The sequence below is a fragment of the Struthio camelus genome, chromosome 26 (genome assembly GCF_040807025.1).
Source record: "Struthio camelus isolate bStrCam1 chromosome 26, bStrCam1.hap1, whole genome shotgun sequence".
In the NCBI taxonomy this organism is placed as follows: domain Eukaryota; kingdom Metazoa; phylum Chordata; class Aves; order Struthioniformes; family Struthionidae; genus Struthio; species Struthio camelus.
This window is the reverse complement of record NC_090967.1, coordinates 7,080,509-7,104,880: the sequence shown is the minus strand read 5'-3', so window position 1 is coordinate 7,104,880 and position 24,372 is coordinate 7,080,509. Positions and strand designations below refer to the sequence as shown.

General features: G+C 72.0%; 1 protein-coding gene across 3 annotated transcripts; it reads left to right on the top strand.

Moving 5' to 3' along the window:
* Positions 1-8,411: 8,411 nt before the first annotated feature.
* Positions 8,412-23,089, top strand: MIDN (midnolin). Of its 3 annotated transcripts, none has more exons than XM_068920048.1 (8): positions 8,412-8,593; positions 10,883-11,108; positions 12,268-12,355; positions 12,635-12,697; positions 18,119-18,505; positions 19,070-19,202; positions 19,332-19,619; positions 21,920-23,089. In XM_068920048.1, exons 2-8 carry the CDS (start codon positions 10,891-10,893, stop codon positions 22,180-22,182), a joined length of 1,440 nt encoding a protein of 479 aa, XP_068776149.1. In that variant the 5' UTR covers positions 8,412-8,593; positions 10,883-10,890; the 3' UTR covers positions 22,183-23,089. The 3 variants fall into 3 exon arrangements, with proteins under 3 accessions (XP_068776149.1, XP_068776150.1, XP_068776151.1); XM_068920049.1 differs by lacking the exon at positions 8,412-8,593 and adding an exon at positions 10,170-10,744; XM_068920050.1 differs by lacking the exon at positions 8,412-8,593 and adding an exon at positions 10,170-10,748.
* Positions 23,090-24,372: the final 1,283 nt, after the last annotated feature.

Sequence of the window (24,372 nt, the reverse complement as noted above, 5' to 3'; positions counted from 1 at the left end):
TGGCTGTGCCAGGACCCGGGTGTTTGCGCCACTGCGGGACATTCCCGGCCCCGCTCTCCCCGTCGTCGTTTCCCCCACCCGGCCCCGCGTCCTGTCTCGCCAGACGGGCCCCGACGGGGCGCCGAGGCCCGGCCGGTGTCAGCAGCCGGCCGGGGCACCCCAAGGGCACGGCTTGCTGCCGGGGCGGGCCGCGAAACGGCCCTGCCGGATCACGAGGGCTGCCGGCAGGGCGTGAGAAAGCTGGCATCTCCCGCGGCGCGGAGCCGGCAGGGCAGGGCAGGGCAGGGCGGGCGCCGGCGGGGGCCCCCGGCCGGGCTGCGCCGGGGTGCGTGCTGCGCGCTCGCCGCAGCCCGGGCTCCGCGTCCTTCCCCTCTGCCTTCCCGGCCGGCGAGCCCGGGGCTGCTTTCCCCCGGCTCGCAGTTCGGGAGCGAGGGCTGGCGGCGCGCTGCTCCGGGGGCCGCGCCGTGGCGGCCTCCCGGTCCTCTGGCACCGGGGACCCGCTCGCGCCGGGAGCACGAGCACGCGCGTCGCGCCGGGGAGCTGGGCAGAGCGGGGCCGCCGTGCGCGGAGCGGGGCCGTGGCCGAGCAGGCAGGGGCTGCTGCTAAACCCCGCTGCCCCCGCCGCGGCCCCGGGGCTCGCGGCGGCCTGAGCTCGGCCCGCGGCCGCTCGGCGCCGGCTCGGGCGTTTCTGCTCTCTGGCCTCCAGCTGCCAACAGGCGATATCGTCCCCCGTGCTACAGCCAGCAAACTGGGGAAGTCACCCAAAATTGCAGGGGGGGGGTTATGGAGAGGGGGGAAGGGGAAACTTGAAACTTTCTGAATGCAGCTCAGATTCACCGAAGGGCTGTGGCAGGAGGGAAGGGGGAACCGGCCTGGGGGTTTAATCAGTTTCAGGTGGAAATTCATCTCACTGAAAACGTGAGCTGGCGCTTCTTGCTTTGAAGGCTGTCAGGATCATCTGGAAACAAAAGGCGACGCTTGGTCTCTGCTCCAAGGAGGTCTCCGGGGTTGTTTTGCAGCAAGTTTCTCTTTTGCTTTTGTTTGGCTCTCGTTTCGCCAAACACCCACCAAGCGCCGAGCACAAACAGGCCCTGACGTCTCTCTCGGTTCGAGCCGAACCGGTCGCGATTTCCCTGCTGCTTGGGTTTAGCGGCGAGGAGAGGGGCCGCGCGGGGCGGCCGGGGCCGGGCCGGGCCGGCGGGAGGCCAGGGGCTGCCTGGCGCGGGCTGCGGCCCGGCAGGGCTGCCGGCAGGAAGGCGCTGCGCGGATTGCACAAGAACCCCGCGCTGCTGATGCTCCCGAAGCCGCAGATGATCTAATCTCCAGCAGCCTAACCTATCGCTGTGATATCGCGTTTCCCCTCAAAACCTAATCCTACGAAGCGCACCCGACGCCGGCCGGGGCCCCCGCTGCCAGCGCCCGCCCAGGATCGCCGCCGCGGGCCGGCCCCGGTGAGCGCGGGGCCGGCGCGGGCCGGGCAGCCGCGCGGTGGGGAAGGCACCGCGCCGCCGCAGAGCCCGGACCTGCCCCCCTTCCCCCCGGAGGGCTTTGTTCAGTCCAGGCAGCTCGGGGGCCGGCGCGGCCGCTCCGAGCCGAGCCCACCCGCCTGCAGAGACCGTGCTCCTTCGTGACCCCAGCCCGGGCGGCGCTGAGCCCTGCCGCGTGGGGCTGCTGGGGCGCTGTCTCCCCGCCGGCCTCCCCGGCGGCGCTGCCCTTATCTTGAGGACCGTCGCAGGCTTGGTTTGGCTTTCGCTGCAGGAAACACCCCACGGGCCGAGTCCTGGGCAGTAATTACACCCTGCGTTCGGGAGAAGAACAAGAAGCAAGAGAAAGAGAGCGAGCGAGCGCGCAGCGGGGAGAGCCCCAGCGCAGTGCCTCCGCGCCCGCCGGAGGGGCTCGCCGGAGCGGCCCTCGCGCCGCCCTCGGCCTCCCGCTCCCGGCTCCGGCAGCCGCCGCCCGCTCGCCCGGTCCGCGCGGGCCCTCGCGCCGCCCGCCCAGGGGAGCAGGCGGGTTTGGGGGGCTGTAGGCGCTGCGGTGAGACGAAGGTTCGCTTAGGGCTTGTTCGGGTCTCTGTGATCCATCCACCCATTATCTAATCAGAGCAGGGCATTTAAAAGGCCACAGTACGGGGTGAGTCACTTCCCCTATCGGTGCCTCAGTTTCCCCACGAGTAAAACGCAGGTGATGCGCCGAGGTGAACTCCCGGGAGCATGTCTCGGCGCTGGGGAATGCGGCCCGGTGGGTGAAGCCCAGGGCCGGATTCCTCCATCTATTCTTAGCGTCGGCACTGACTCACCCGGTGACCTTGGGCACGTCACTTCCTCCCCCGGCCTCGACGCCCCCGAGCTGCAACATGGGCGCAGTGTGTGCAGCCCGCGCTGGGCCGAGCGCGCGCGGGAGGGAGGATGCGACGCCAGCCCGGCGGCCTCCGGTAAAGCCTCGGGTGCTGGCGCACCCAGAGGGGCTGCCGGGCGTCCCGGCGCGCCTGTGCCGGCAGCACGGGGTGCAGGTCCGGGGCGCCCCACGCCTCCATCGGTGCCCGCTTCGCCCTCTGCCTGGGCGCTGCAGACCCGGCCCGTTGCCCCGTCCTCGTGCGCGGGGCCAGCTCGCCTCCCCGCCGGGACGTCCTGCCGCTGGTGCTGGCCGCGGGCTGCAGCGCACCGTGCGGGTGCCGCCGTGCCGGCCCGGCCGCCCTGGCTGCACCGGGCTGCCGGCGCCAGCGGGCCCCAGGGCTGCGAGCGGGGTCAGGCGCGGGGCGCAGCAGCGTCCCCCCCGCCGGGCCGGTGCGGTGCGGCGTGGCGTGACTCACGGCGGTGCCCCCACCCTGCGCGCGCCGGGCAGAGGAAGGGCCGACAGGCGGCTCCTGGCCGTAAACAGGAACCGCAGCACGGGGGGGGAGCGCGGCCCGGCCGGGAAGCGAGGGGGTGCGTGTGCCGCTGACGGGATGCGTGCAAACGGGCCGGAGCGAGCGTCCGGTCCCGGCTGGGGAGCGAGGGGGTGCCCGCGGCCCCGGGGGAGCGTGCATGGGCACGAGCGCGCGCGGGAGCCTGCGTGCGCAGCGAGCGTGCGTGTGGGTGTGCGTGCCGGGTGTGCACGCCGGGGCGGCCGCCGGAGCGGGGTGCTCATGCGTGTGCAGGACGAGGCCAGAGGAAGCGCCTCCTCCCGTCCGCGGCCCGCCGTTGGGCCGGGGTTTCCTGTGGCACAACCCGCCCTTGGGGTTTGTTTTCCTCCGCTCGGGTCTCGTGCCAGCCCCGGCCGAGGGGGCAGGGAGGGCGTTCGGGGGTGCTGGCGAGCGGGGCCGGGTGCGAGCCTGCACGAGCGCGCCTATCTCCATGTGCCGGCACCGTCCTGCGCCCCGCGTGGAGCCGGGGGCGGCCGAGCCCCGCGGGCGCCCCCGTGCCGGCGGCTGGCGCCGTGCCCCGCGCACGGGAGAGGTTCCCACATTCTTGACGCGGGTCCAAGTGGAGCAGTGGGCAGGCGCGAGGGGGTGGGGATGCCGGGGCGCTGAGTGTGCGCGCGTGTGTCAGCGCGTCGGGGCACCGAGACGGGCCGCGCCGCTGCACGCACCCCTCCGCCGGCCGCCCGCCCGTGCCGGCGTCGCCCCCAGCCCTTAGCAGGGACGGGACGGGCCGGATCCCGCCAAGCCTCCCGCCGCGGCACCGGGATGAGGGCACCGAGCTGGAGGCAGGTGGGGGCCGCCACTGAGGATGCTGCTCCCCAACTGCGTGCACCGGGCAGAGTGGGGCTGGGCAGCTGGACTACAGCCCCCATGATGCATTGCAAAGTGCACTGGCTCCACCCACTGCTGGCATCCACGGTGCATTTTGGGAGATGTAGTCCCCCCGGGGCACCTTGGGGCAGGAGCGGGCTGGGGTCCCGGACCCCGCAGCGGTGGCACTGCTGGCTGCGCTCGGCTCTCCCGGGAAACCCTACCGGGAGCGGGACCCCTCGGGGGCCGACCCTGCGGGCGCCCGCTGCCTCGGCCAGGTCCTGGGCGCTGGCGCCAGCTCACCGCGACCCCGGTGGGCCCGGCGAGGAGGGGGAGGCCCCGGGGACGGCGGGAGAGGCTCGGCGCGGGGCGCAGCACGTCACCCGGGAGCCCGGTGCGTAAGCCTGCCCGCAGGCAGCGGTCGCTCTGCTCTCGCCCAGCCTGGTCAACTTGCTTGAGCTTTTATAATAATAATAATAATAATTATTATTATTATAACAATAACAACAACAACAACAACAAGCTGAGTTGTCTTCTGACTCCCGGAGCCGGTGATGTAAAGCAAACCAGCAAATGTCCCAGCATCTGAGACAGAGCCGCGCAACGGGGCGGACCGAAGCCCGGGGCTGGCGGAGGCCTGGCCGGCTGCGACGGGCCGATCTGCCGCCGGAGAGCTGGCAGGGAGGCGCGGGGCGGCCGGGCGCCCCGTCCGTCGCTGCGCCGCCCCGGGTGCCCGGCCGGGGCCAGCCTCGCGGGGCCGCTCGCCGGCGGGACACCTGCGCGAGCCGGCTGCCCTGCGCCCGGCCCGAGCGCAGCCGGGCAGCGAGAGCCAACTTCCCCACGTGTTTCACCCGGGAAAGGAGTCAAATCTCAGCTCCTGCCCGGGCCAAGGGGGTGGTGCCGGCCGCGGAGGAGCCGGCGGCGCCCCAGGGGCCGACGGAGGCAGCTGAGCTGAGCGCCCTGCGTCAGCGGGGACGGGGAGCGCAGCCTCCCAAAGGGCACGGTGAGCTCAGGGAGCTGAGAATAGCCCTGGCCTCACCGGGGCCGCGGGCAGCGCAGCCCGGCACCGCCAAGTACGGCCCCGCACCCGGGCGCGCGCCGCTGCTATATCCGGAGGGATTCGCCATCCTTCCCAGGGCCGGGGCCAGGCTGCATGGCCCCGGCTCGCCCGAGGAGCCGGCCCGCCCGTGTCCGGCGCTGGGATGGGAACGGCCTCTGGCTGCCCTCGGCATTTGGGGGGCAGAGCCCCGAGGAGGGGACCGGGGCGGCGGGCCGGCAGGGCTGGATTAGGGCGGAGGGGCAGCAGCAGCGCTGGGAGCGGAGGAGCCGGTGGGTCGGGGCGGCTCGGGGGGCTCGGGACGGAGACCCCTTCGCAGGGCGGGAGCTCGCAGCCCTGCGCCGTGCCCGGGGCCTCCCCCTGCGCCGGGCTCGCGGGCTGCCGGGGCCGCGGCCGGGCCGCCGGCCGGAGCCGCGCTGGGCCGCCTGGCCGCGCTGGCAAGGGCCACCAGGACACGTCCCCGAGAGCCGGCAAACACATGGAGCCGATTGTGCGTTTCTAAGGCCACGCCTGGGTGTTTACAGCCCCACCAGCGTCACCGACCCAGGCACCGCTGTCCTGCCCAAGGACACCCCACCGCCCTGCCACGGGGCGGCCGCCCTGAGCCGGCCCCCGCCTGGCGGCTGGGGGGCTCCGTCCCCCGAATCGGCGCAGGGGAGGGGGGCATTGCCGGCTCCTTACTCAGCGCAGCAAGCGGTGGCTCACCTGCGCGCGCCGCGGCCGCGTGAGTCACCGCTCGCCACGGTGACTAAGGCTGAGCTGCCCCCGGGGGGCTCCGGGCCGGGGGGGTGCCGGGACCCCCGCGCCCCCCCGCCGCAGCGCCCGGCGGGCCGGGGTGAAGCGGTTGGCCTGCGCCCTGCTGCCGGGTGTGCCCCGCAAGCCCTGCCGCTGGCCCGGCGCCCGTGGGAACGCTCCCACTCGCTGGCGGCAGCTCCGCAAGCGGCCCCTGGCCGGGCCGGCCCGCGCCCCGGGCCCTGCCGCAGGCGCCGGCGGGCGCTCGGAGGCGCGCCAGCTCCGCGCCCTGCGGGACGCCGCTGCGCCCCTCCCCGGGCCACACGTTTGATGGAGAAAGCGTGCGATTGCGGAGGAAAAGCCCTGCACGGTGACCGGGGGGGTCGCCGTCCCGCCGGGGCTGCGATGAGCTCGAGTCCTGCTTTGTTCTGCAGCCGCGTGAGCAGAAACTTCCTTTTTACTTTTTCCCCCTTCCCTTGTTCTCTGTCTCGACACGGCTGCAGCTCTGCCCTAATCCCATGACCCCGCGGCTGCGAGGGGAATGCAGAGACTTGTGATAAAATCCCCGGTTGCCAAAGCTGTGAAATCAGCCAGGAATTCAGTCCAAAAAGAAAAAAAAAAAGAAAAAAGCTGCTGCCTGGGGCTGGTGGGGGATTTCCCCAAAGAAGGAGGCCTGGGAATTCCCTTCCTTCGAGGGACAGCACTTCCAAGAACAGGCCCCTGAAGGGTTCGGGGCTACCAGCTAAAATCAGGCGCTGGTGTGGCACAGCAGTGCCACGGCGGTACCATCACCACGGCCCTTCCCCGAATTAGGGCCGTGCGGAGCGGCCAGGACCCCGGGGACCCTCATGGGACCCCAGGGCTAGCAGCTCTCCTCCGGCCGGCAGCCCCGCGGCGCCCGGGCCGGCCCCGTGTGAGCTCGCGCTTCGTGGCCGGCGAGCTGCCGGGGGACTAATCCGCAGGGCCCAGGTTAGCTAAGCGGATTGCGGGAGGCTGCGGGTGGCCTCCAGCGGGATTTGTGTAGGTATTTGCTCGTCACATCGCTTCTCCCCAAGCCGCTCAGCCGTGCGGGGTTTGGAGCACGCTCCCTCTGGAGACAGCAGGAGCCTCTGATGCCACACAGCAATTATGCTCAAGTCTGGCTTTAATGATTTATTCCCAGGGCAACACAATAAACTAAACACACAAAATCTAGGCTGCTGGGAATCCTGAGATCTCCCTGCTTTTGTCTCTGGAGGCTCCAGATACCTTCAACCACGCTTAAAAGTGCACATGCTTCCTAAAGGGCCAGCTCCTGGAGTCACGGGATTCCCGGGAAGAGAAGCTTTCCCGTAAGAAACGAGATGGAGCCGCTGCAGGCTGCCGGCAGGGCAGGAGCCGGGGACCGGGGCTCCTGGCGGCTGCAAGGGAGCAGCGGGGCCGGGGGGGCCGGCCCTGGGCCCCGGCGCGCCGTCCGGCCAACCCGAGCGAGGCAGCAGCCGCCCCGCACGGCCTCCCCTCGCAGCGCCCCGCTGCAGAGCGGCGAGAGGCGGCTCGGGGGGTGAAGCCCCTCCTGGTGTAAAGCCCAGGCCCAGCCTTGCCCCCTCTCCTTGCGAGCCTGGGGGCTTCACCCCTCGCCGCAAGCTGGGCCGGGGGCCAGCAGGGCCGGCTCGGGGGCCGAGCGCGCGGCTCCGGGGAGAACAATGGCGCGTCCCTGCCCCGGCCCCTCTCCCAGGGACAACAATGGCAGGAGCCGGAGCGGAGCCGCTGGAGCTCATCTCCCCCCGCCCCCGAGAGCCCGCAGGGGGACGGGCGGGGGGCCGCGGAGGCTCCCTCCCCTCCAGCCCGCCCGGAGCGATGGTGTGCAGACCCTGCCGAGGAGCCGCGCCAGGAGCGACTCGGCGCTAAGGGGGAAGAGCAGCCCTGGGCTCGCCGGGGCCCCTTTGCTGCTGCCTGGGGGGCAGGGACGCAGAGCCCCCTCCCTGCTCCGGCCCAGGCGCCGCCAGCATCTCCCCTCCAGCTGCTCTGGATCTCTAGGAGCGCGCCAGGGCATTGTCTGCGAGGCAGAAAACCGGCCGAGTCAGGCCGAGGTCAAAGGCAGCATGTCCCCAGCCCGCGGGAGGGCTGCTCCCCGGGCCGCGGCAAGCCCTGTCCCTGGGACCGCTGCTGCCTGGCGCAAGCGGCCTTCGGCTTCCCGCTCCAGGGCAACGGGGCATCGCCTCCCGCCAACACCCGTGGCAGCAACAGTCCCCTTCGCCTACGGCCCCTCCAGCATCACAAAAACTTCTGTGGGGCTGAATCTTGATTCTCTCCTGACGGCAGCTGTAGAGTAGCTGGTTGGACAGAGGGAATCCCTTGGGGGGAGGGGACTGCCCAACCTTGTCATTAGACCTCAGAGTCTCCACTGGGAGCCACTGGGGCGCTCAGCTCCCCCGGAGAGCTCACCACATCAGTGCTGACTGACCTTCACCCCGGTGACAGAGGCACCAGGACTGGGGACAAGCACCCTGGAGGCAGGGGTCCCGGGGGCGGGGGATGCAGCAGCACCGTGTGCAGCGCCGAGCACAGCCAGCCCGCGGGCCAGCGCATGGGAGCACCGGGGGGGCGGGCAGAGCGGGGACCGGTGAGCAGGGACCGGCACCCCGGGTGGCAGAGACGGGAGCCCGGGAGAGCCCAAGCCCCCCGGGGGCACAGGGACCGGGACCCGGGGGACGCCGAGCCGGGGCCGCGGGGAGCAGGGCCCGGGGGGAAGGGGCCGGACCCCCCTCCCTCCCCGGGAGCAGGTGCGGCGCCGTCACCTGCGGGTCCCGCTGGGGCCGGGGCCGGGGCCGGTCCCTGCCCCCGGCAGGCTCCACCCCGGGCGGTGCGGGATAAAACTTGGGGCACCTCCCCGGCAGCTCCGCGTCAGGGCTGCGCTCGGACCGGCTCCCGCGCCTGGGAGGGGGCACCGCACCGCACCGCGCCGCGCCGCGCCGCCGGAGCCCCCGGCCGACCCTCCCCCGCCGCCGCCGCCCCGCCCCCCGGGAAGTTTTGGGGGCCGCTTTTTGCCTTCCTGCCGCCGGAGGCAGCTGAACTCCAGCCGCGCCGGGGAACCGTGGGGCAGCGCTCCGGGCTCGGTGAGTGGGGTCGGGGTCGGGGCCGGGGCCGGGGGAGGCACGGGCCGTCGGGGGGACCGGCCACTGGCGGCCGCAGACCGGGGCTGCCAGCACTCCGCTTTCCCCGAGCGGCTCCGGAGCGAGCCGGGAGGCTCCGCTGGCCCGGGACCGGCGGTTCCCGGTGGGGGCGCGGGCGGCGGTGGTCCGGGAATCCGTCCCGCCCGCCTGGCCCCTCTCTAACCTCGGTCACTCGGGGTGTCGCTGCCTTCAGGGCACAGGGAGCGCGGCCGGGGGGCTGCCCCGGGCCCCGGGCCGGGAGGGGCAGCCCCCGGCCCGCAGCGCGCCGAGGGGCGCGGAGCCGCCCCGGCTGGGGAGCCGCGGCCGGGCCGAGCGGGAGGCGGCCCGGGGCGCCCCGCGGTCGGGGCCCGGCGGGGCCCCCCCTCCGCGGCCCCCGGCGGAGGAGAGGCGGTGCGGCCGGCAGAGGGCGCCCGCGCTTTGCTGACTCATAGCCCCCGCCCGCCGCCCCCCCCTCGGGGCCGCGGTGACCCCCGCCGGGGCCGCCCCCACCTCCCGGGACCCCGGAGCGGGGGGCCCGCAGGAGCGCGCCCGGGGGCCGCGCGGGCTCAGCCCCGTCTCGAGGCCGTTCCCCAAAGCTGTAGCGGCGTCACTGGGGAGGAAACGGGCTGCGCGTGTGACCGGCTGCGAGGGTGTGAGCGTGCGTGAGCGTGACCGGGTGCGAGTGTCTGTGCGCGTCCCCCCGCCGGCTTCCCTCGCTCGCCGTGACCTCGCCTCACTCCGGCGGGCAGGACGCGGTGGCCCTGGCCTCCCGGCTCCCCCGGCCGCGGCCAGTCCCCTCCCACTGAGGCCCCCAACAATGCGGGGGCCTCTCAGCCGCCCCCTCCGCTGCTTTCCGGGCCGCCCGCGTGCCCGTGTCCCGCGTGAACCCCTCCGTGGCACCCGGCTGGCTCTTCTCGTTGGGGTTCGGGGTTTTTTTCTTCGGGCCTTCTCACCCCCATGGCCGCTCCCCGCACCGCGGCAAGGCGCCTCTTCCTCCAGCCCACGGAAGCCCCCGGGACAATAGCTCCCCTCCGCGGGGCCCGCTCGCCGCGGCTCCCCCGCGCCCCGCCGGGGCGCTCAGCGCTGCCGTTCGCCGCCTTTACCGGCGCTGAGGAGGGGAAGCGGGGGGCGAATCCGGTGCCGGTGCGCGGCCCGCCGGCCCCCTCCCGGGGCCTGCCCGCCCCCGGGGCGCGGGGCCCCGCTTCCATAGGGAGCCCTTTGTTGTGCGGCTCCGAGATTATGAATGGCTCCGAGGCGCGGGGCGAGGGCGCGCAGGGGGCGGTGGAGGGGGCGGCTCCGCGGGGCCGCGTGGGCGGGGAGGAATCCGGCCGGGCCGCCCTCCCGCCGGGCCCGGCGGAGCCGCCTGGCCACGTGGGGAGCCGCGGCCCTGCCGCCATTGGCTGCGGCCGCGGATGTCTCCGCGTTGGGCGCGCGCCGATTGGCTGGGGGCGGCCGGAGGAGTAAGAAGTGAATGAGGGGAGGAAGCCCCGCCCCCTGGAACGTTGATACATTGTAACTTTTTTCCTCCCCCCCCCTCCTTTTTTTTGTTACTTTCACGCCAGAGCTCGGAGCGGCGGCGGCGGCAGACGCTGCCGGTTAGGCGGGTTCGGCCCCCCAAAGAAAAGGGGGGGAAAGAAAAGGGGAAAGAAAAGCGCCTTCTGCCCCTTCCCCCGCCCCCTCGCCGCTGCCTCCCGGGCTCCGCACCCCACCCCCCGCCCTGAAAAACAACGCACAAAAAAAGAAACCCAACAAAAAAAAGAGAAAGAAAGAAAGGAAGGAGGCAGCGCCGCTTCCATTTAACTCCCCTTCCACACACGCACGCAGTCCCCTCCTCCCCTCGGACCGCGTCTCCCACGTCCTCGAGAGGAGCCGGAGGAATAGGAGGAGGAAAAGGAGAGATTTTTATTTTTATTTTTTTAATTGCCGGAGGGATCAAGTCGGTGCAAGCTCCGCTCTCCTGTAGGAAGGATTGTTCCCCCCTTGTTCTTCCCTCCCACCTAAATCTCCTTTAAGACCTTGCAAGGAAGACTTGGAGGAACAGAGCGGATCCGGAGTTACTCGCGGATATTTAACCGGAGCGAGGGAGAGGAAGCCCGTCCTCTCCAGCCCCTGTGTGTGAGTGCGTGTGTACAGCAGAGCGGGGGGCTGCTCCTTCCTTTGTCTGCTGCCTTCCACTTCCTTTTATTTGTGTTTTATTTCGCCTCCCTCTCCCTCGCCGCCGCCGGCACCAACCGCTGCTCCCTCCTCCCGCAGGTCGGCGAATGGACCAGCAGCCCAGCGCCCGGAGCTGCAGCCGGGGAGCGCCAGCCTGCGAGCTGCTGCAGAACGAGCCCTCCATGAACCTCTGCATCAACACCACCACCGGCACCCGCTATGAGCTCTCCGTGCCCGCCGAGGAGACGGTGGAGGGGCTGAAGAGGCGGCTGTCTCAGCGGCTCAAAGTGCCTAAGGAGAGGCTGGCTCTCTTGCACAAAGAAAGGTAGGACGCGGTGCTCCCGCCGCGAGGGCCCTACCCCGGGGAGCCCCCCCCCCCCCCCGGCAGCGCGGCTGGTACGGCGGGGGCCGCCCTCGGCCGGGGCTCCGGTGCTGCACTTCCCCCCCCCCCCCCAACCGGTGCGGCCCCGTTCGGCTGCCGGCGCCGCGGCGCTCGCGCCAGGAGGAAGCGGCTCCTGGGCCGGGGGCTCTTCCCGTCGGGAGCCCCTTAGCGTGGGCAGCGCGGCGGGGCCCGAGCCGGCCGTGCCCCGCCGCCGGCTCTGCCCGGCCCTTTGTTCTGCGCTGAACTTCGGTGGTCGCCGCCGCCCCCTGCGCGGGGGGGCTCCTCCTTTGTCTGCCCGAGCCCGGCTGGGCCGCGGGGGGGCCGGGCCGGGCCGGGCCCGGGCTGCGGAGGGGGCGGGCGGTATCCCCCTCCCCCAGCCTCCTCCAAAGAGGAGCCAAAACAGAGCCGGCGGCTCCGGGCGCTGAACCGAGCTGTCTCGTTCACACTGCGCTCGCCAGCCTTGGACACGGGCTTCGGTAACTTGAATAGTCTCGCCCGGCTCCCAGTTGGAGAAGGGATGGGGGGAGTGAGGGTGTGTGGGAGAAGCCGCTTACATCTGCCATGACTTACAAAAATAAGGGGGGGGGTCACATTCCCCCCCGTGCCGCCTCCCCCACCCCAAGCTGGTCAAAATTTCTCTCCCAGCCCCCTCCTGCGGGGAGGGAGGGAGGTGGATGGCGGCGCGGCCGCCCGCCCTTCAGGGCGGTTTTGTGTGCCGCGGCCCCCTCCCAGCCGCCGGCCGGCTCCCTCCCTCCCTCGCCCGCCCGCCCGCCCACCCGTGGCCCCGGCCGCGGCCAGCCGAGCGCGGCAGCAGCGCGGGGCCGTGTTGGCGTCGTGCGCGGGGGAGGCTCCGCCGGGGGCCCCGAGCGCGGCTCGCCCTGGCCCCCGGGGCAGAGGGAGAAGAGGCAGCCGGGCCGCCGTCTTGGCTGCGGGGTGTTTGCTGCTGGGTGTCAGCACTGCTGGGGGGGGGGGGGCTCAGTCCCCTGGTAGCAGCCAGCCTCGAGTCCGTGCCCCCCCTCGCCCCGTGTTGGTGCATGTTATCCACTGTCTGCCAGGGAAGCGCTGACCTCTGTCTTGGTGTCCGTCTCCTCTTCCCCCACAGTCGCCTCAGCTCTGGAAAACTGCAGGACCTGGGGGTCGTGGAGGGAAGCAAGCTGACACTGGTGCCCACTGTGGAGGCTGGCTTAATGGTAAATGGCCTTTTTCTGTTGCGCTCTCCCACCCACTCGCGCCCATCTCTTATTGAAGCCTCGGGCGAGGATGCGCTGGCAGCCCTGGGGCGCCCGCTGCCCTGGCCCTCTCTGAGGAGGAGCCTTGGGCTGGGCACGGCAGCAGGTTTAATATTTCACTGCTTTCTCAGCGCTTGTGTAGAAATAGTGGAAGTGACATGTCATCCCTCCCCTCCTGCCGCACAGACGCCCCCTCCTTTGCATTTGTAATGTTAATCCCCCCCCTCCTTTTTTTTCCAGTCCCAGGCGTCCAGGCCAGAACAGTCGGTGATGCAAGCTCTGGAAAGCTTAACTGAAACTCAGGTGAGAGGCATGATGCTGGCGCATTGATAGAGACAAAGGCGGCTCTGCGGGGTGGTTTGGGGGAAGGGACTGCTGTGATCTGACTCCCGTGTCCCCTCCCAAATGGCTTTGGTGTTTGGTGCCTCCTTTAGGTTTCACCTTTAATAGGGTTTGGTGGTGCCGAGGGTGGTGCCTGGGGCAGGCACCGTCATCCTGTGCAGCACGGAGCGCAGGGAGGTCCCACGCTGCAGCAGGCACAGCCCAAACAAACCAGGCAGCCGGGGAGGGCAGAGGCGCTGGCTGGGAGGTGAAGTGACTCATTCAAGGTCACGCAGCAGGTCGGTGGCGGAGCCCGACATTTGGAGGGCCCGGCCCGGGGGGGCAGGCGGCAGCCCCCACGTCCCTCCAACCCACTGATGCAAGAGCAGGTTTTGCAGCCCGGTGTTGCCTTGCCGGGGGCTGAGGCTGGTGGTGTGTAATGAGCAGGTCTCCGGGCTGCTTCTGCAGCCTGTGCCGAGGAGGGCTCTTCCTTCTCTCCTTGGAGCCGTCCTTGGAAAAAAGTGGATGTGCCTGGGCTTTGTGGCGCGCTCCGAGCGGCTGCTCTGCGGCCTTGAGCTCGCAGCACAGGGTGGCGAGGAGGAAGGGGGGCGTTGGTGGGGGCCGGGAAGGGGGTGGTGCTGGTGGAGGCTGTGTTTAGAATAACTGTGAAGTTTCTTGGCGGCTGGCGGGGCCGGCCTCAAATGCGGGAGGTGTCGTGGGCGGGGGGGTCCTCCACCCGCCGCTCGCGCAGGGAGGAAGCGTTCCCATGGCTGGCTGAGCTGGTCGCGTGTGCGCGCGCAGCCTCGAGCTGGCTGCAGCTAAGGTGGAATTTACCCCCAGCCGCGAAGGCCTTTGCTTCTTTGTTTTCAGTCTCTTTTTATTATTAGTGTTAAACTCTTTCCTTCCTTTCCAGCCAGTGCTGGAGCTTATTTAGAATAGGGTGGGTTTTTTTAACCTGCCTGGTTGAGTTTTGAGAAAGGGGCTGAGCACCAGGGCCGTGCCTGGCCCTCTGTGCTGCCCGGGCGCAGCTGGGAGCCCTGGTGCGGGGTCCGAGCGCCGCAGGGCTCGGTGTGGGTATGGGCAGGAGGACGGGGCACGGCTGCGAGAGCCGAGCCTGCCCAACGTGGGGTGCTGGGACCCATTGCTGACCCGCCATGCCCTTGGCTGCCTGGGATGACCTTGACTCCAGGCAGCTGGTTTAACCCTGTGTTGGTGAGCTGGGGCCTGGAGCCCTCTGCCTCCAGCATCCCTGTCTCAGGGCCTTTGTCTCCCTGTGGAGCCCGGTTTGCTTGGGTGCCCTCCGTCCCGGCTGGGGCGTGGAGCTGTGCCCGCCCTGGGGGTCCTGCAGTGGCCTGTGGTGCGACCGCAGCATCCTGCCGCGAGAGGCGCACGGGGCTGCGGGCCGGCCGGTGCCAAGGCCGGGGGGCACAACAGGCAGCCTGGACTTCCCCTTCGCGGCTCTGCCAGGGAGGCCGGAGCCCTCGGCATGCCAGGGCGGGCGGCGTGGGCACGGGGAAGCGGGCTCTGCGCTCCCTGCCCGCTGCAGGCTCCTGCCGGGTCGGTGATTCAGGAAGCCGGGGCTGTGCGAGAGGAACCGCCAGCACCTGGGGGGCGGAGGGGGGGCAGGAAACCACTCCTCTCATTCATGCTTTGCTTGGCTCTGCCTGCGTCACGCATCCTCCGACAGCGCAGGGAGATCTGCGCCGACTTCCTCTGGGGGTGGCGAGGGGCCGAGGCGCCGTGCCATCCCCCCGCAGCCCAGGTGCCTTCGGGAAGCGGCCGCTGGGCAGGAGGTGACGCTGCGCCGCGGCCGGGCGGCGCGGGGCTTTCCTGGAAGGGCCGGCAGCGCTTCCTGCCCGCCGGGCACGGGCGGCCGCTGCCCCCGCGTTCCAGGCAGCCGTGCCCACGGCCCCGGCACGGCGGGCAGCCGAGCGGGCAGCTCGCGCTTTCCTGCAGCCTCGGCTCTTCGCTGGCCGGTCTGCCCGCGCGCAGGGACGCCTCCTGCCCCTCCAGGGAGCTGGCCCCGCGGCCCGGCTCGCCCGGGGGCTCGGGCCAGAGGAATGTGATTTCTCAATGGTGGCCGAGTGGCTCTGGCCCTCTGCCCTTCTTGGCACGGAAAAACCCCCGAGCAGCAGCGAGAGCGTCTGGGCGAGCACAGGAGCAGGCGTCAGGATCCCAGCTGTCAGCCACAGCTGCGCCCGGCTGCAGAGCTTGTTTGAAAGCCTGCTGGGGCTGGGGGGGCTGTTTCCTGCTTCCCCCCCCCCCTTTTCCTTGGTCCTGACTGGCCTTTCCCCTCCGGATCTGCCAGGAAATGAAGCGGCGCAGCTTGTCTGCGTCTCGGGGGGGGGGGTGCGGGGCCTCCCCGCTCGGGGGGCGGCGGTGGTGCAGGCCGGAGGCGGGGGCAGCTCCGCCGGCCAGGCTGGGGTGCTGGGGGCCGGGGTGACGCGGGGCCAGGCGCTGGAGCGAGGAGGGAATGCGGCGTTCTCTGAGTCATCGACATTTCTGAGAAGCCGCCGGGAGACACTTGCCCCATCCCTGCGGGCCTGGAGCCCGGCACAAGGCGGCCGGTTCCCCTCCCGGGACTGCAGGGCTCGGCCGGCTCCCGGGAGCCCCGGCTGCTCCTGGGGGATGCCGGGGGCTGGGGCTCCTCGGCAGGGCTGTCCCCTCGCCCCAGCCCCCAGGGCAGAGCCGGCTGGGAGGGACGGGGTCCTCCCCAGGCTGGCCGTGGGCGGCCGAGCAGGCGGCTGGGTGGGACGTGTTTGCATTGGAGCGGCCTGGGTTTGCGGGGGGGGGGGGGGGTTGGCAGCGGCGTGGGGGCGGGCGCCTGGGAGCCCCGGAGCTGAGCGCCTGCCGGGCCCGGCCGCCCTGCCTGGGGCGCCCGCGGGGGCCGAGCCCGGCTGTGCGAGGGGACAGGGCAGTGATGCGGGGACCTGCCCAGCCGCGGTGGCAGCCTGTGTCGGGGGGGGGGGAGCAGCCCCAGCCCCGCTGCGAGGCTGAGTGGCCCCTGGCCATGCGTGGGGAGGGAGGGGTTATTTTTAGTGCTGCTGGGAAGCGCCCAGCAGCGAGGGCTCGGCGTGGGTCTGGGGCGCTCCGGTTTCCGCTGGTGCGGGTCGGGGGGAGCAGCGAGATGGTCACAGCTGTGGCGGGGGCATGAAGGGGTGCGCAGGAGCTGGGGGGGCTCCTGCAGGCTAGATGGGCACTGGGGGCTTTGGGCCTTCCCTGTGGCTGGAAAGGGGTTAAATATGGGAGCAAGGGAGCCCAGCTGCCTGGGTTTGTGGAGGGGAGGGAAGCAGGGGGTCTGGGGGGAGGCCCCCCCCAAGAGCTGACCCCACAGCCCGCACAGGGGCTCCGTGCGGGGAAGGATGCCGCTGGGGGCAGGAGGTGCCCGCTCCCCAGTGCGCTCGGAGCCGGGAGGGGGCAGCGGCAGGCGCTGCCCCGCGCACGGCACCGCAGCCTGCGGGGGGGCTGCCGAGGGCTCCGCGCAGGAGTCGTGACGGCTGGGCCTTTCATTCGAGAGACGCTTCTGTGGCTGGAGCGAGGGGAGTCGTGACGGGGAGACGGGGAGAGGGAGCCGCGTCTGCGGGGCCGGCTCAGCGCAGGGGGAGGTCGAGCTGCTGGGCCCACCTGGCCGGGCCGGCGTCCATCCCGGGCCGCCGCAGGCAGGGAAACTGAGGCAGAGAGCGTGAGCTGGGGGCGGGCTGGGGGCTGCCCTCACGCGCTGTCTGGGCCTGGGGGCTGACGCTTTCCCATGGCCAGGCGTGGCGTGTGCACACACATGCATGCACACGCACGTGTGCGCGCGCCGTCCTCTCCCTCCCCCTCGCCCCGTAACCTCCGTGTCCAGAGCTGCCGTGTCTCCTTCACGCCCACCTCTTCCTCTGCAGCCTCCGCCTGACATGCTCAGGGCTTTGCTGCTGGTATTTTTAAAGCTGCTTTTCCCACGGCTTCTCAGAAGCGGCCTCCGCTGGAATGGGGCGCGGGGGTGCCGGGGCCGGGCTGGGGCTGGCGCGGGGCCGGGCTGGGGGCTGCGCTCTGCGGAGGCGTTTGCCCTTGGCCGCGGAGGGGTGGCGTCGGGGTGTGCGCGGGGTTTGGGAGGCCAGCTGGAGCAGGGGCTCTTTGGGTGCATTTGGGACCGCCATCCTGCTGTGGTGCTGCCCCCAGGTGACTTCTCTGCCCGGGTGCTGGCGGGGGGTGTAGGTGGGTGACGTCTGTCTGGGGCCTGCTGGGGAGCTGTGCAGGGCGCTGCACGTGACGGGCTGGGAAAGCCAGTCCTTGCTGTGCCCTAGAATAGCTCGGCTTGGGGGGGTGGTGGTGTCGTCATCCCCATTAGCTGTGACCCGGCGTCCTGCCCACAGCGCTGCGTGCGTGTGTGCGTGTGCGCGCGGCCGGAGCCGCTGGGCTGGTGGGGGCGAGCGGCTGCCTCCCCCCGGCAGCCCGCGGAGGTGTGGGGGGAGCGCCCGGACCCCGGGGGCGCCTGGCCAGTGCTGGGCCGTGCCATGCAGGGGGAGGCCCGTGGCAGAGCCAGCCCCCGGGGTGGGCTCCCCGGCTCCCCCGGAGCAGGTGCTGGGTGATTTACGCAGCTGGCCGGGGCGGCGCTGCCCCCTCCGCCGGGACCTGGGCAGGGGCCGGGCCCCGCGCTCCTTCCTGCGCCGTGTTGCAGCTGCTCCGTCACCTGCCCGTGCTGGAGGCCTCCGGGGCGGGCAGGGGCGCATGCTGTGTGCGCAGCCGCTGCGCCGGCCCCTGCCCCCCGCCGGGAGCCAAGGGGCTGCCGCTCTGCTGCTGCCTGTCCTGCCCGTGCCCTGGGACCCCCCCCTCCGCCCCAGGGTCATCGCGGTGGGGACCTGGCGTATCCTTGCCTGCTTCCTCCCTGTCCTGCCATCACCCTTGCGGCGAGGGAGCCCGCGGACCGCCCGTGCCCCTGGTCCCACCGCGAGGCCGGCTGCATGCTGTGCGGGTGGGAGGTGCCGCGGCACAGGCGTCTCCGGGGCGGGCGGGCAGCCCCTGCCCGGCGGGCGCTGGCGGGAGCACCCTCGCTGCGGCGGGTTTATTGCCGGGGAGGCAGGGAGGGCCCAGCAGTTTTGTGCTGGAAGATAAAGGGCGGGGAGGACAGGAGGGAGAAAAATAACCGCCCGGCGCGGTCAGCTGATGGAGCTGGCACCAGGCTGGGGTCGCGCGGGGACGAGGGCTGGGTTGCCTGCCTGGCTGGCTCCCGGCCGCTGGCAGAGCCGAGGGCTGGCAGAGGGCTGCAGCGAAGGGGTCGCCCCTCCGTCTCCCTAACCGTGGGCTGCTATGTCCACGTGTCCCCAGTGAGACCCCTTCCTCGGTGTCGGGGTGCCAGTCTCGGGGGCTCCATGCACCGTGCTGCTGCGTGGCCGGCACTGACGTTGGTCCTTCTCTCCCCAGGTCAACGACTTCTTGTCGGGACGGTCCCCGCTGACCCTGGCCCTGCGGGTCGGCGACCACATGATGTTCGTGCAGCTCCAGCTGGCGGCTCAGCAGAGCAGCGGGCAGCTCCAGCACCGGCATGTCATCGCCAGCCGGGGCGAGACGGGCGCCGCCGCCAGCCCCCACTGCCGGACGCTGCACAGCGGCGCCGGCTCCAGCTTCGCCCGCATCCCCGTGGTGCCCGCGTGCCAGCAGAGCCCGGCGCCCAGCCCCGCGCCCACTGCACCGGCCGCCCCCGTGTACTGTAACGCCCCCCACCCCGCTCCCGTCACCGCTGGGATGTTCCGGTCGCACGGAGCCAGCACGCAAACGGTGAACAGCAGCGTCGTCTCCTCCTGCTCGGAGGTGAGCCTGGCCCTGGGGAGCTCCCGTGGGGCGGGAGGGCGTCGAGACTCCTGGGTCCTTTCCCGTTGGGGGCAGCCGAGCGGCTGGAGCGCAGCCGTGCTTGTCCCAGTCCTGCCACGGGGTCGTTCCTCCCGGCCTCACCTTCCTGCGCACGCAGCAGAGGTGCTCCCCTGCCAGCTTTGCAAACCGGCGCCCGCAGGGGAGTTCAGGGACGCGCTGTTATCGCCCGGCTGTTGCTGTGCTGATCTTTAGACCCTGCCCGTCCAGAGGAGAGTCCCCAGGCCCCGCGAGGGGGGTGCTTTCCAAAGCTCCCACGGGTTTTCCTTCTCTCCCCTCCCTGCAAAGCCCAGCTGGCCTGGGGTGGGAGGTCAGTGCCAGGACCGAGCCACGGTGGGGCAGGATGGGGACCGTCTGCTGGGGATGCCTGCTGGCCCCGGCTGCCTGCCTGGGGGAGGCTGCTGGGGGCTCCTGAGCCTGACCCTGGCCGCTCGGGGGCTGCAGGCCAGCCCGGGCACCCATGGGTGCTGCATCCGGAGGCTGACCCCGCATCTCTCCTCCGGCCAGGTGGACTGCAGCACGCGCAGCAACAGCTCCCCGGGCAGCAGTCCCGCCCCGACGCCCCGATCCCGCAAGCCCGGCGCCGTCATCGAGAGCTTCGTCAACCACGCGCCTGGGGTCTTCTCAGGGACCTTCTCCGGTAGGTGGCTCTGGGCAGCGCCGACCTCCCCGCGGGCCACGGCGGAGGGGCTGGGGCCGGTGCCGGGGGCTCGCCCGGGGCTGGCGTGCGGGTGCTGTTGGTCTCACCCCCCCATCTCCCCTCCCGCAGGCACTTTGCACCCCAACTGCCAGGACAGCAGCGGGCGGCCGCGGCGGGACATCGGCACCATCCTGCAGATCCTGAACGACCTCCTCAGCGCCACGCGACACTACCAGGGCATGCCCCAGTCCCTGACGCAGCTCCGCTGCCAGACGCAGTTCTCCTCCTCCTCGCCTCCCTCGTCCCCGGACCTCGCCACCAAAACTACCTCAGAGACCCTGCCGGCGGCCGCGGCCTCCCCGCCCCTGCACTCCGTCGTCCAGTGCCAAAGCCAGATCCGGATGTGCAAGCCCAGCGGTAAGCGCAGCCGCCTGCACGCGTGGGCCGGGCCTCGGGGCGCGCGGTGTCCGGCTGTGCGCGCTGCCCTCCCGCCCCCGGGACGGCAGGACCCGGGAACGGGGTCGGGATTTGCCGCCTGCCTTCGGCTCCCTTGACCCGTCTGATCCTGGCGCGCTCTTCGCTCCGGAGTCGCTCGCGGGGGTTTCGGGGCGGCCGGGTCCCGCACGGGGCTGGGGAGCGCGGGAGCCGCCGCCGCCGCTCTGCGCGAGGGGTTAACTCCCCGCGGATCGCCGACCGCTCAGACAGCGCCATATGCTGCGGAGTAAACCGAGCCTCCCCCCGGCAGTGACTGGCCCCTTGCTTCCTTTTTCCCTCGTACAACCGAATGTACCAGAGCAGGACAGACCCCCCCCCCACCTTCCTGCCGGAGCCCCGCGCCAGGCGAGCAGGTCCGGGGCGGCCCGAGCCGGGGTCGGAGCCGGACAGGGGCTCGCCCTGGTGCACTTCGGCAGAGCCGCCGCCTTCGCCCCGTGGCTGGGAGAGGAGCTGAATGATTGACAGGTGTCAGTCTGGGTGCGCCGGCAGGGCAGCAGGCGCCCAGGGTTGGCGAGGTGCCCGGCGGCCGGTTCTGGGGCCGCGCGGCTTGGCGGGGGTCTCCTTGGCGCAAGCAGGGCTCACCGCTGCTCCCGGGAGCGGGTTTCTCCCTGGGCCGGACCCCGCGAGCGCGGCCCCCGTGCCCGCCGCAAAACCCGGCTGAGACAAAGGGCCCCATTGAGGGCCTGGCGGGGTGGGAGGGCGCGCGGGGGCTGCTGGCCCGGCCCCCGCCTCGGCGCGGCCAGGGCTTGGCCCAGCCCGGGGGAGCCGTGGGCTGCGGCTGCGCTGCAGAAATAGCCGCAGGGCGGGCTGCGGGGGCCCTCAGCCCCTGGGCTGCCATGGGGCCGGGACGTGGGCAACCCTGCCGTCCGTGGAGCAGGCACCCGCGCAGGCAGGGCTGAGACCGTGCACGCTCACCCCATGCCATCCCCCCCAGTCTGCCTCTGCCCCGTCGCCCGGGGCTCTGGGGGTTGGGCGCGTGCTGCCCCTCCTGCCCTTGCAGGACCCCGACCGGCCGCCGCAGCGGGGGCGGCTCACGGGGCCGCAGGACGCCTGGGCAGGGTGCGACCCCGGGCGCCGCGCGTTGGTGCGTGGCCTCGCTCGGCCGGGTCCCTGGGCCCGGGGCTGTCGCCTATGCGAAAGGAGCAGCCGCCTTCCCCCGGCGGGTGCTGGGCTCTGCACCCCCTCCTCCTCCTCTTGTCTCCCCCCCACACCCCTTCCCTCTCCTCTTCCTCTTTGCCTCTTCCTCCAGCCCCTGCTTCCTGCTCTCCGGGCCGGCAGCGCGGCCTCGGGATGCTCCCTGCTGCCGCGCCGTTGCCCCAGCTGCGTCGCAGCCCCGGGAGAGGGCCCGGCGCTGGCCGCGGGGAGCGTCTCGCGGCAGGACGCCCCCCCACAACTGCCCGGGCAGGGCACCTCGTGCTATTTACTTATTTGTTTATTTTAGTGTCGTTTTTTAAATAGCCCAAGCGCTCCGCTTGCAGCGCGCGGCCGGGGCAGGCAGCTGCGGTGGCCCCGGCGCCCGGGGGCTGAGCCCGCGCGGCGCTTCGGGAGGGGGGTCCCCCCCAATGCTCGCCCCCTGCCCGCTCGCCGCCCCGGGGGCAGCGGGGTCGGAGGGCGGCGGGCGGCCCCCCCGGCGGTTGCGCCGCGCACACCTGCGCGCCCCGTGGCCGGAAGGCGCCCGCCCCGACCCCCCCCGCTGCGATTTGTTTAGAGAAAAGAACTGAAACCGCCGGCGCTGGCGCGGGGCTGCCGGGGGGGCGCGGGCCCGGCCCGGGGGGTCTCTCTGCCTTTCGGTTTTTCTCTCTTCCCATTCTCCGGCCATGCCTTGGGGGGACGGTGGCTCCGTGCCCGGCTCGCTGCTCTCGGTGACGTGGCTGGGGCTCCCGCCGCGTCCACGCGGCTGACCCCGGGGCCACCTGCGCCCGGCGCAGGGCCGCGTTGGCGGGGGGAAACCTGCGTCCCCTCGGGGTGGCGAGTCCTCCCGGGTCGGGCTCGCCCTGCGCCGGCGGCTCCCCGGCCCCTTTGCACCGGCTGAAATCCCCAGCCGGGGGCAGAGACGCCCCCGTCGCCTCGCGCCGCGGCTGCTCCGTCCTCGGCTCCCGCGCCGGGGCCGGCTCGCGTCGCAGGCGTCTTTCCCGTGGGCGGCCCGTTTCGGGGACGCTTGCGCCCCGCTCCCTGGCGGGGCCTCGGGGCCGGGAGTGACGCGGGCGCCTTTGCCGTTGCAGGGGACCGGCTGCGGCAGACGGAGAACCGGGCGACGCGCTGCAAGGTGGAGCGCCTGCAGCTGCTGATGCAGCAGAAGCGGCTGCGCCGGAAGGCGCGCCGGGACGCCCGGGCCCCCTACCACTGGCTGCCCAACCGCAAGTCCAGCCGCACCAACAGCAACAGCAGCGTGTCGAGCGAAGGCAGCCTGGACCTGGACTTCGAGGACTCGGTGTGGAAGCCGGAGGTCAAGGCGGACATGAAATCCGAGTTCGTTGTAGCATAGAGCTGCGGCCGGGCCGCGCCGCCCGGGGCCGCGGACTCTGCGCGAGGGCCCCGCTCTCGCCGCCTCGCCTGCCGGCGCTCTGATTTCTGTTTCCATGGGCCAGATCTCCTCTAGGTTTGCCATCTCCTGCACCCGGCCGCCTCGCGGCGCCCCGGGCCGTGCCCGGCGGGGACGCGGCACTGGGGGCGGCTGGGACCCCCCCACCCTCCCCAAGACCCCGGTGGGGTTTTCCGCGGGGAGCCGGGGAGGGAGAGCGCGGGGCGGGCGGCGCGGGAACCGGCCCTGGCCAGCGCCCCTCGGCCGCCGCGGGAGCGGGGCGCCGCCGGCCGGCGCGGCGGGGCCGGGGCTCAAAGCTGCTTTTTGGGCTGTGAAGACGAGGCCGGGGCCGTTTCTTTTCCTTCCCTTTTATATGTAGCATTGCTGGGCGGCAGCGCCCCGGCCCCGCGTGCACTTTACGGGGCCGCGCCGTGCCGGGTGCCCCCCGGGCGCCCGCCGGACCCGCTGCGGCGGCGGCGCCGGAAGTGGTTTGGGGGCTTTGTTGGGGGGGGGGGGCGTGTTTTTTTTTTTTAATGTTGTTTTTGGAGGGAAAAGAAGCGGCGCCTTCCCCTCCGCGGTAGAGACCAACTTTCGGAATTGCTGAATTCTTTCCCGCCCACCTGTTGGTTGGTTGGATTTTTTTTTTTTTTAACTTAAAAAGAGGAAAAAAAAATTAAAAAAATAATGAATAAATAAACCCAGTACTCGGTCATGGCTGTCTGCAAGCCGTGGGGCTAATATTTATAGACATTAATTACCCGACTGAGCCAATACTGACATAGTCTTGCATAGGCCGTAGAAATCCTTTTTCTTGTCCGACTTTGATTTTTTCGTCAGGAGATCTGTGCAAATAGAAAACCCATGTGATGTGTTTTTTGTCTGTAAAAGTCTTTTGTGTGTTTCGGGGAGGGGGGGTGGGGAGGGGAGAGCGAGGCTTTCGGTCTTTAATATTTTATTTTTTATTTTTGAAATAAATTTGGGCAGTCTGGATGCAACCGCGCCTGCCGTCGCCGTGAGTGGTCGTTGCGAGGGGGCACCGGGGCGCTCGGGGGGAGCCGCACGCGGGGGGGGGCCCCCCGGTCGGCCCCGCGGAGCGGGACGGCGGCGCTCACGTGCACCCGCGCGCAGCCCTGCGCCGGCCGAGAGCCTCTCCGCGCCCGGCCCCGGGCGGCAGCGCGTGCGGAAGAGAAACTGGAGCGGCCGCGGGCGAGGCGGTGCGTTTGCCCCTTGCTCGCAGGAAGGGGGAACCGGGCCGGCTTCTGGGAACCGGCGCCGCCCGGGGAGCTGCCCGCGCGGCGCTCGCCCCACTGGGCGAACCCACTCGGGCGCTGCCCGCTCCCGCGGGCCCCGTCCTGCCGCGCTGCCCGTGCCCGCCGAGGAGCCGGGCTGGTTGCACCGGCCGAGCCGGCCGCCGGCGCCCTCCCTGCCGCGTCGGGGCTGCGGGCTGGGGCGGAGGGCTGCTGCCGGCGAGCCCCCCGTCTCCTCCTGCCGGCCCGGACCCCGGCGCGGGGGGCAGCGCCATGCGGCCGTGCCTCGGTTTCCCCACCTGCGGAAGCAGCAAGTTCGTTTCCCCTGTGGCTTTCCCCCGCCCCGGGGAAGGGGACGGGCTGGGCAAGGCCCTGGGGGGCGCATCAGCCCCGGCCACCCGCGGCTGCCGCCTTCCCCCAGCCCCTGCGGCCACCGCGGGGAGAGGCGCCGGGGGGCCGGGCAGCCGTGCCGGGGGGCGAGTGCCGGCGCCACGGCCCTGCGGGGCCGCGCTGCCTCCCTGGCAGTGGGCAGGAGCCGGTGGCGGCGAGCGCTGCCCCTCGGCTTGCACGGCTGGGCACGCGGGCCGGCGGCCTTTGCACGCCCGGCACGGCCACGCCGGGCACCTGAGCGCCTGCCCACGCCGTCGCCTGCCTGCTAGGCTTGGGGCCAGCGCCCGCCGGGGGTCTGCGGGGGGACGGGGCCGCGGGTGGGTGCTGAGTCTGCTGTCTAAATACGTAGGCGGCTGCAGCAGGAGCCGGGCAGGGGAGCCGAGGGCACTGCGGGGCCGGGGCCGCGGGGGCTGCTGGCGGCTGCGGCCGGGGCGCCGCCGGCTGCTCCCGGCCCCCTCGCGCGGGGTCCCTCGGCCGGGAGGTGCCCAGGGCAGCGCCGGCCTCACCCGGGCGCGCG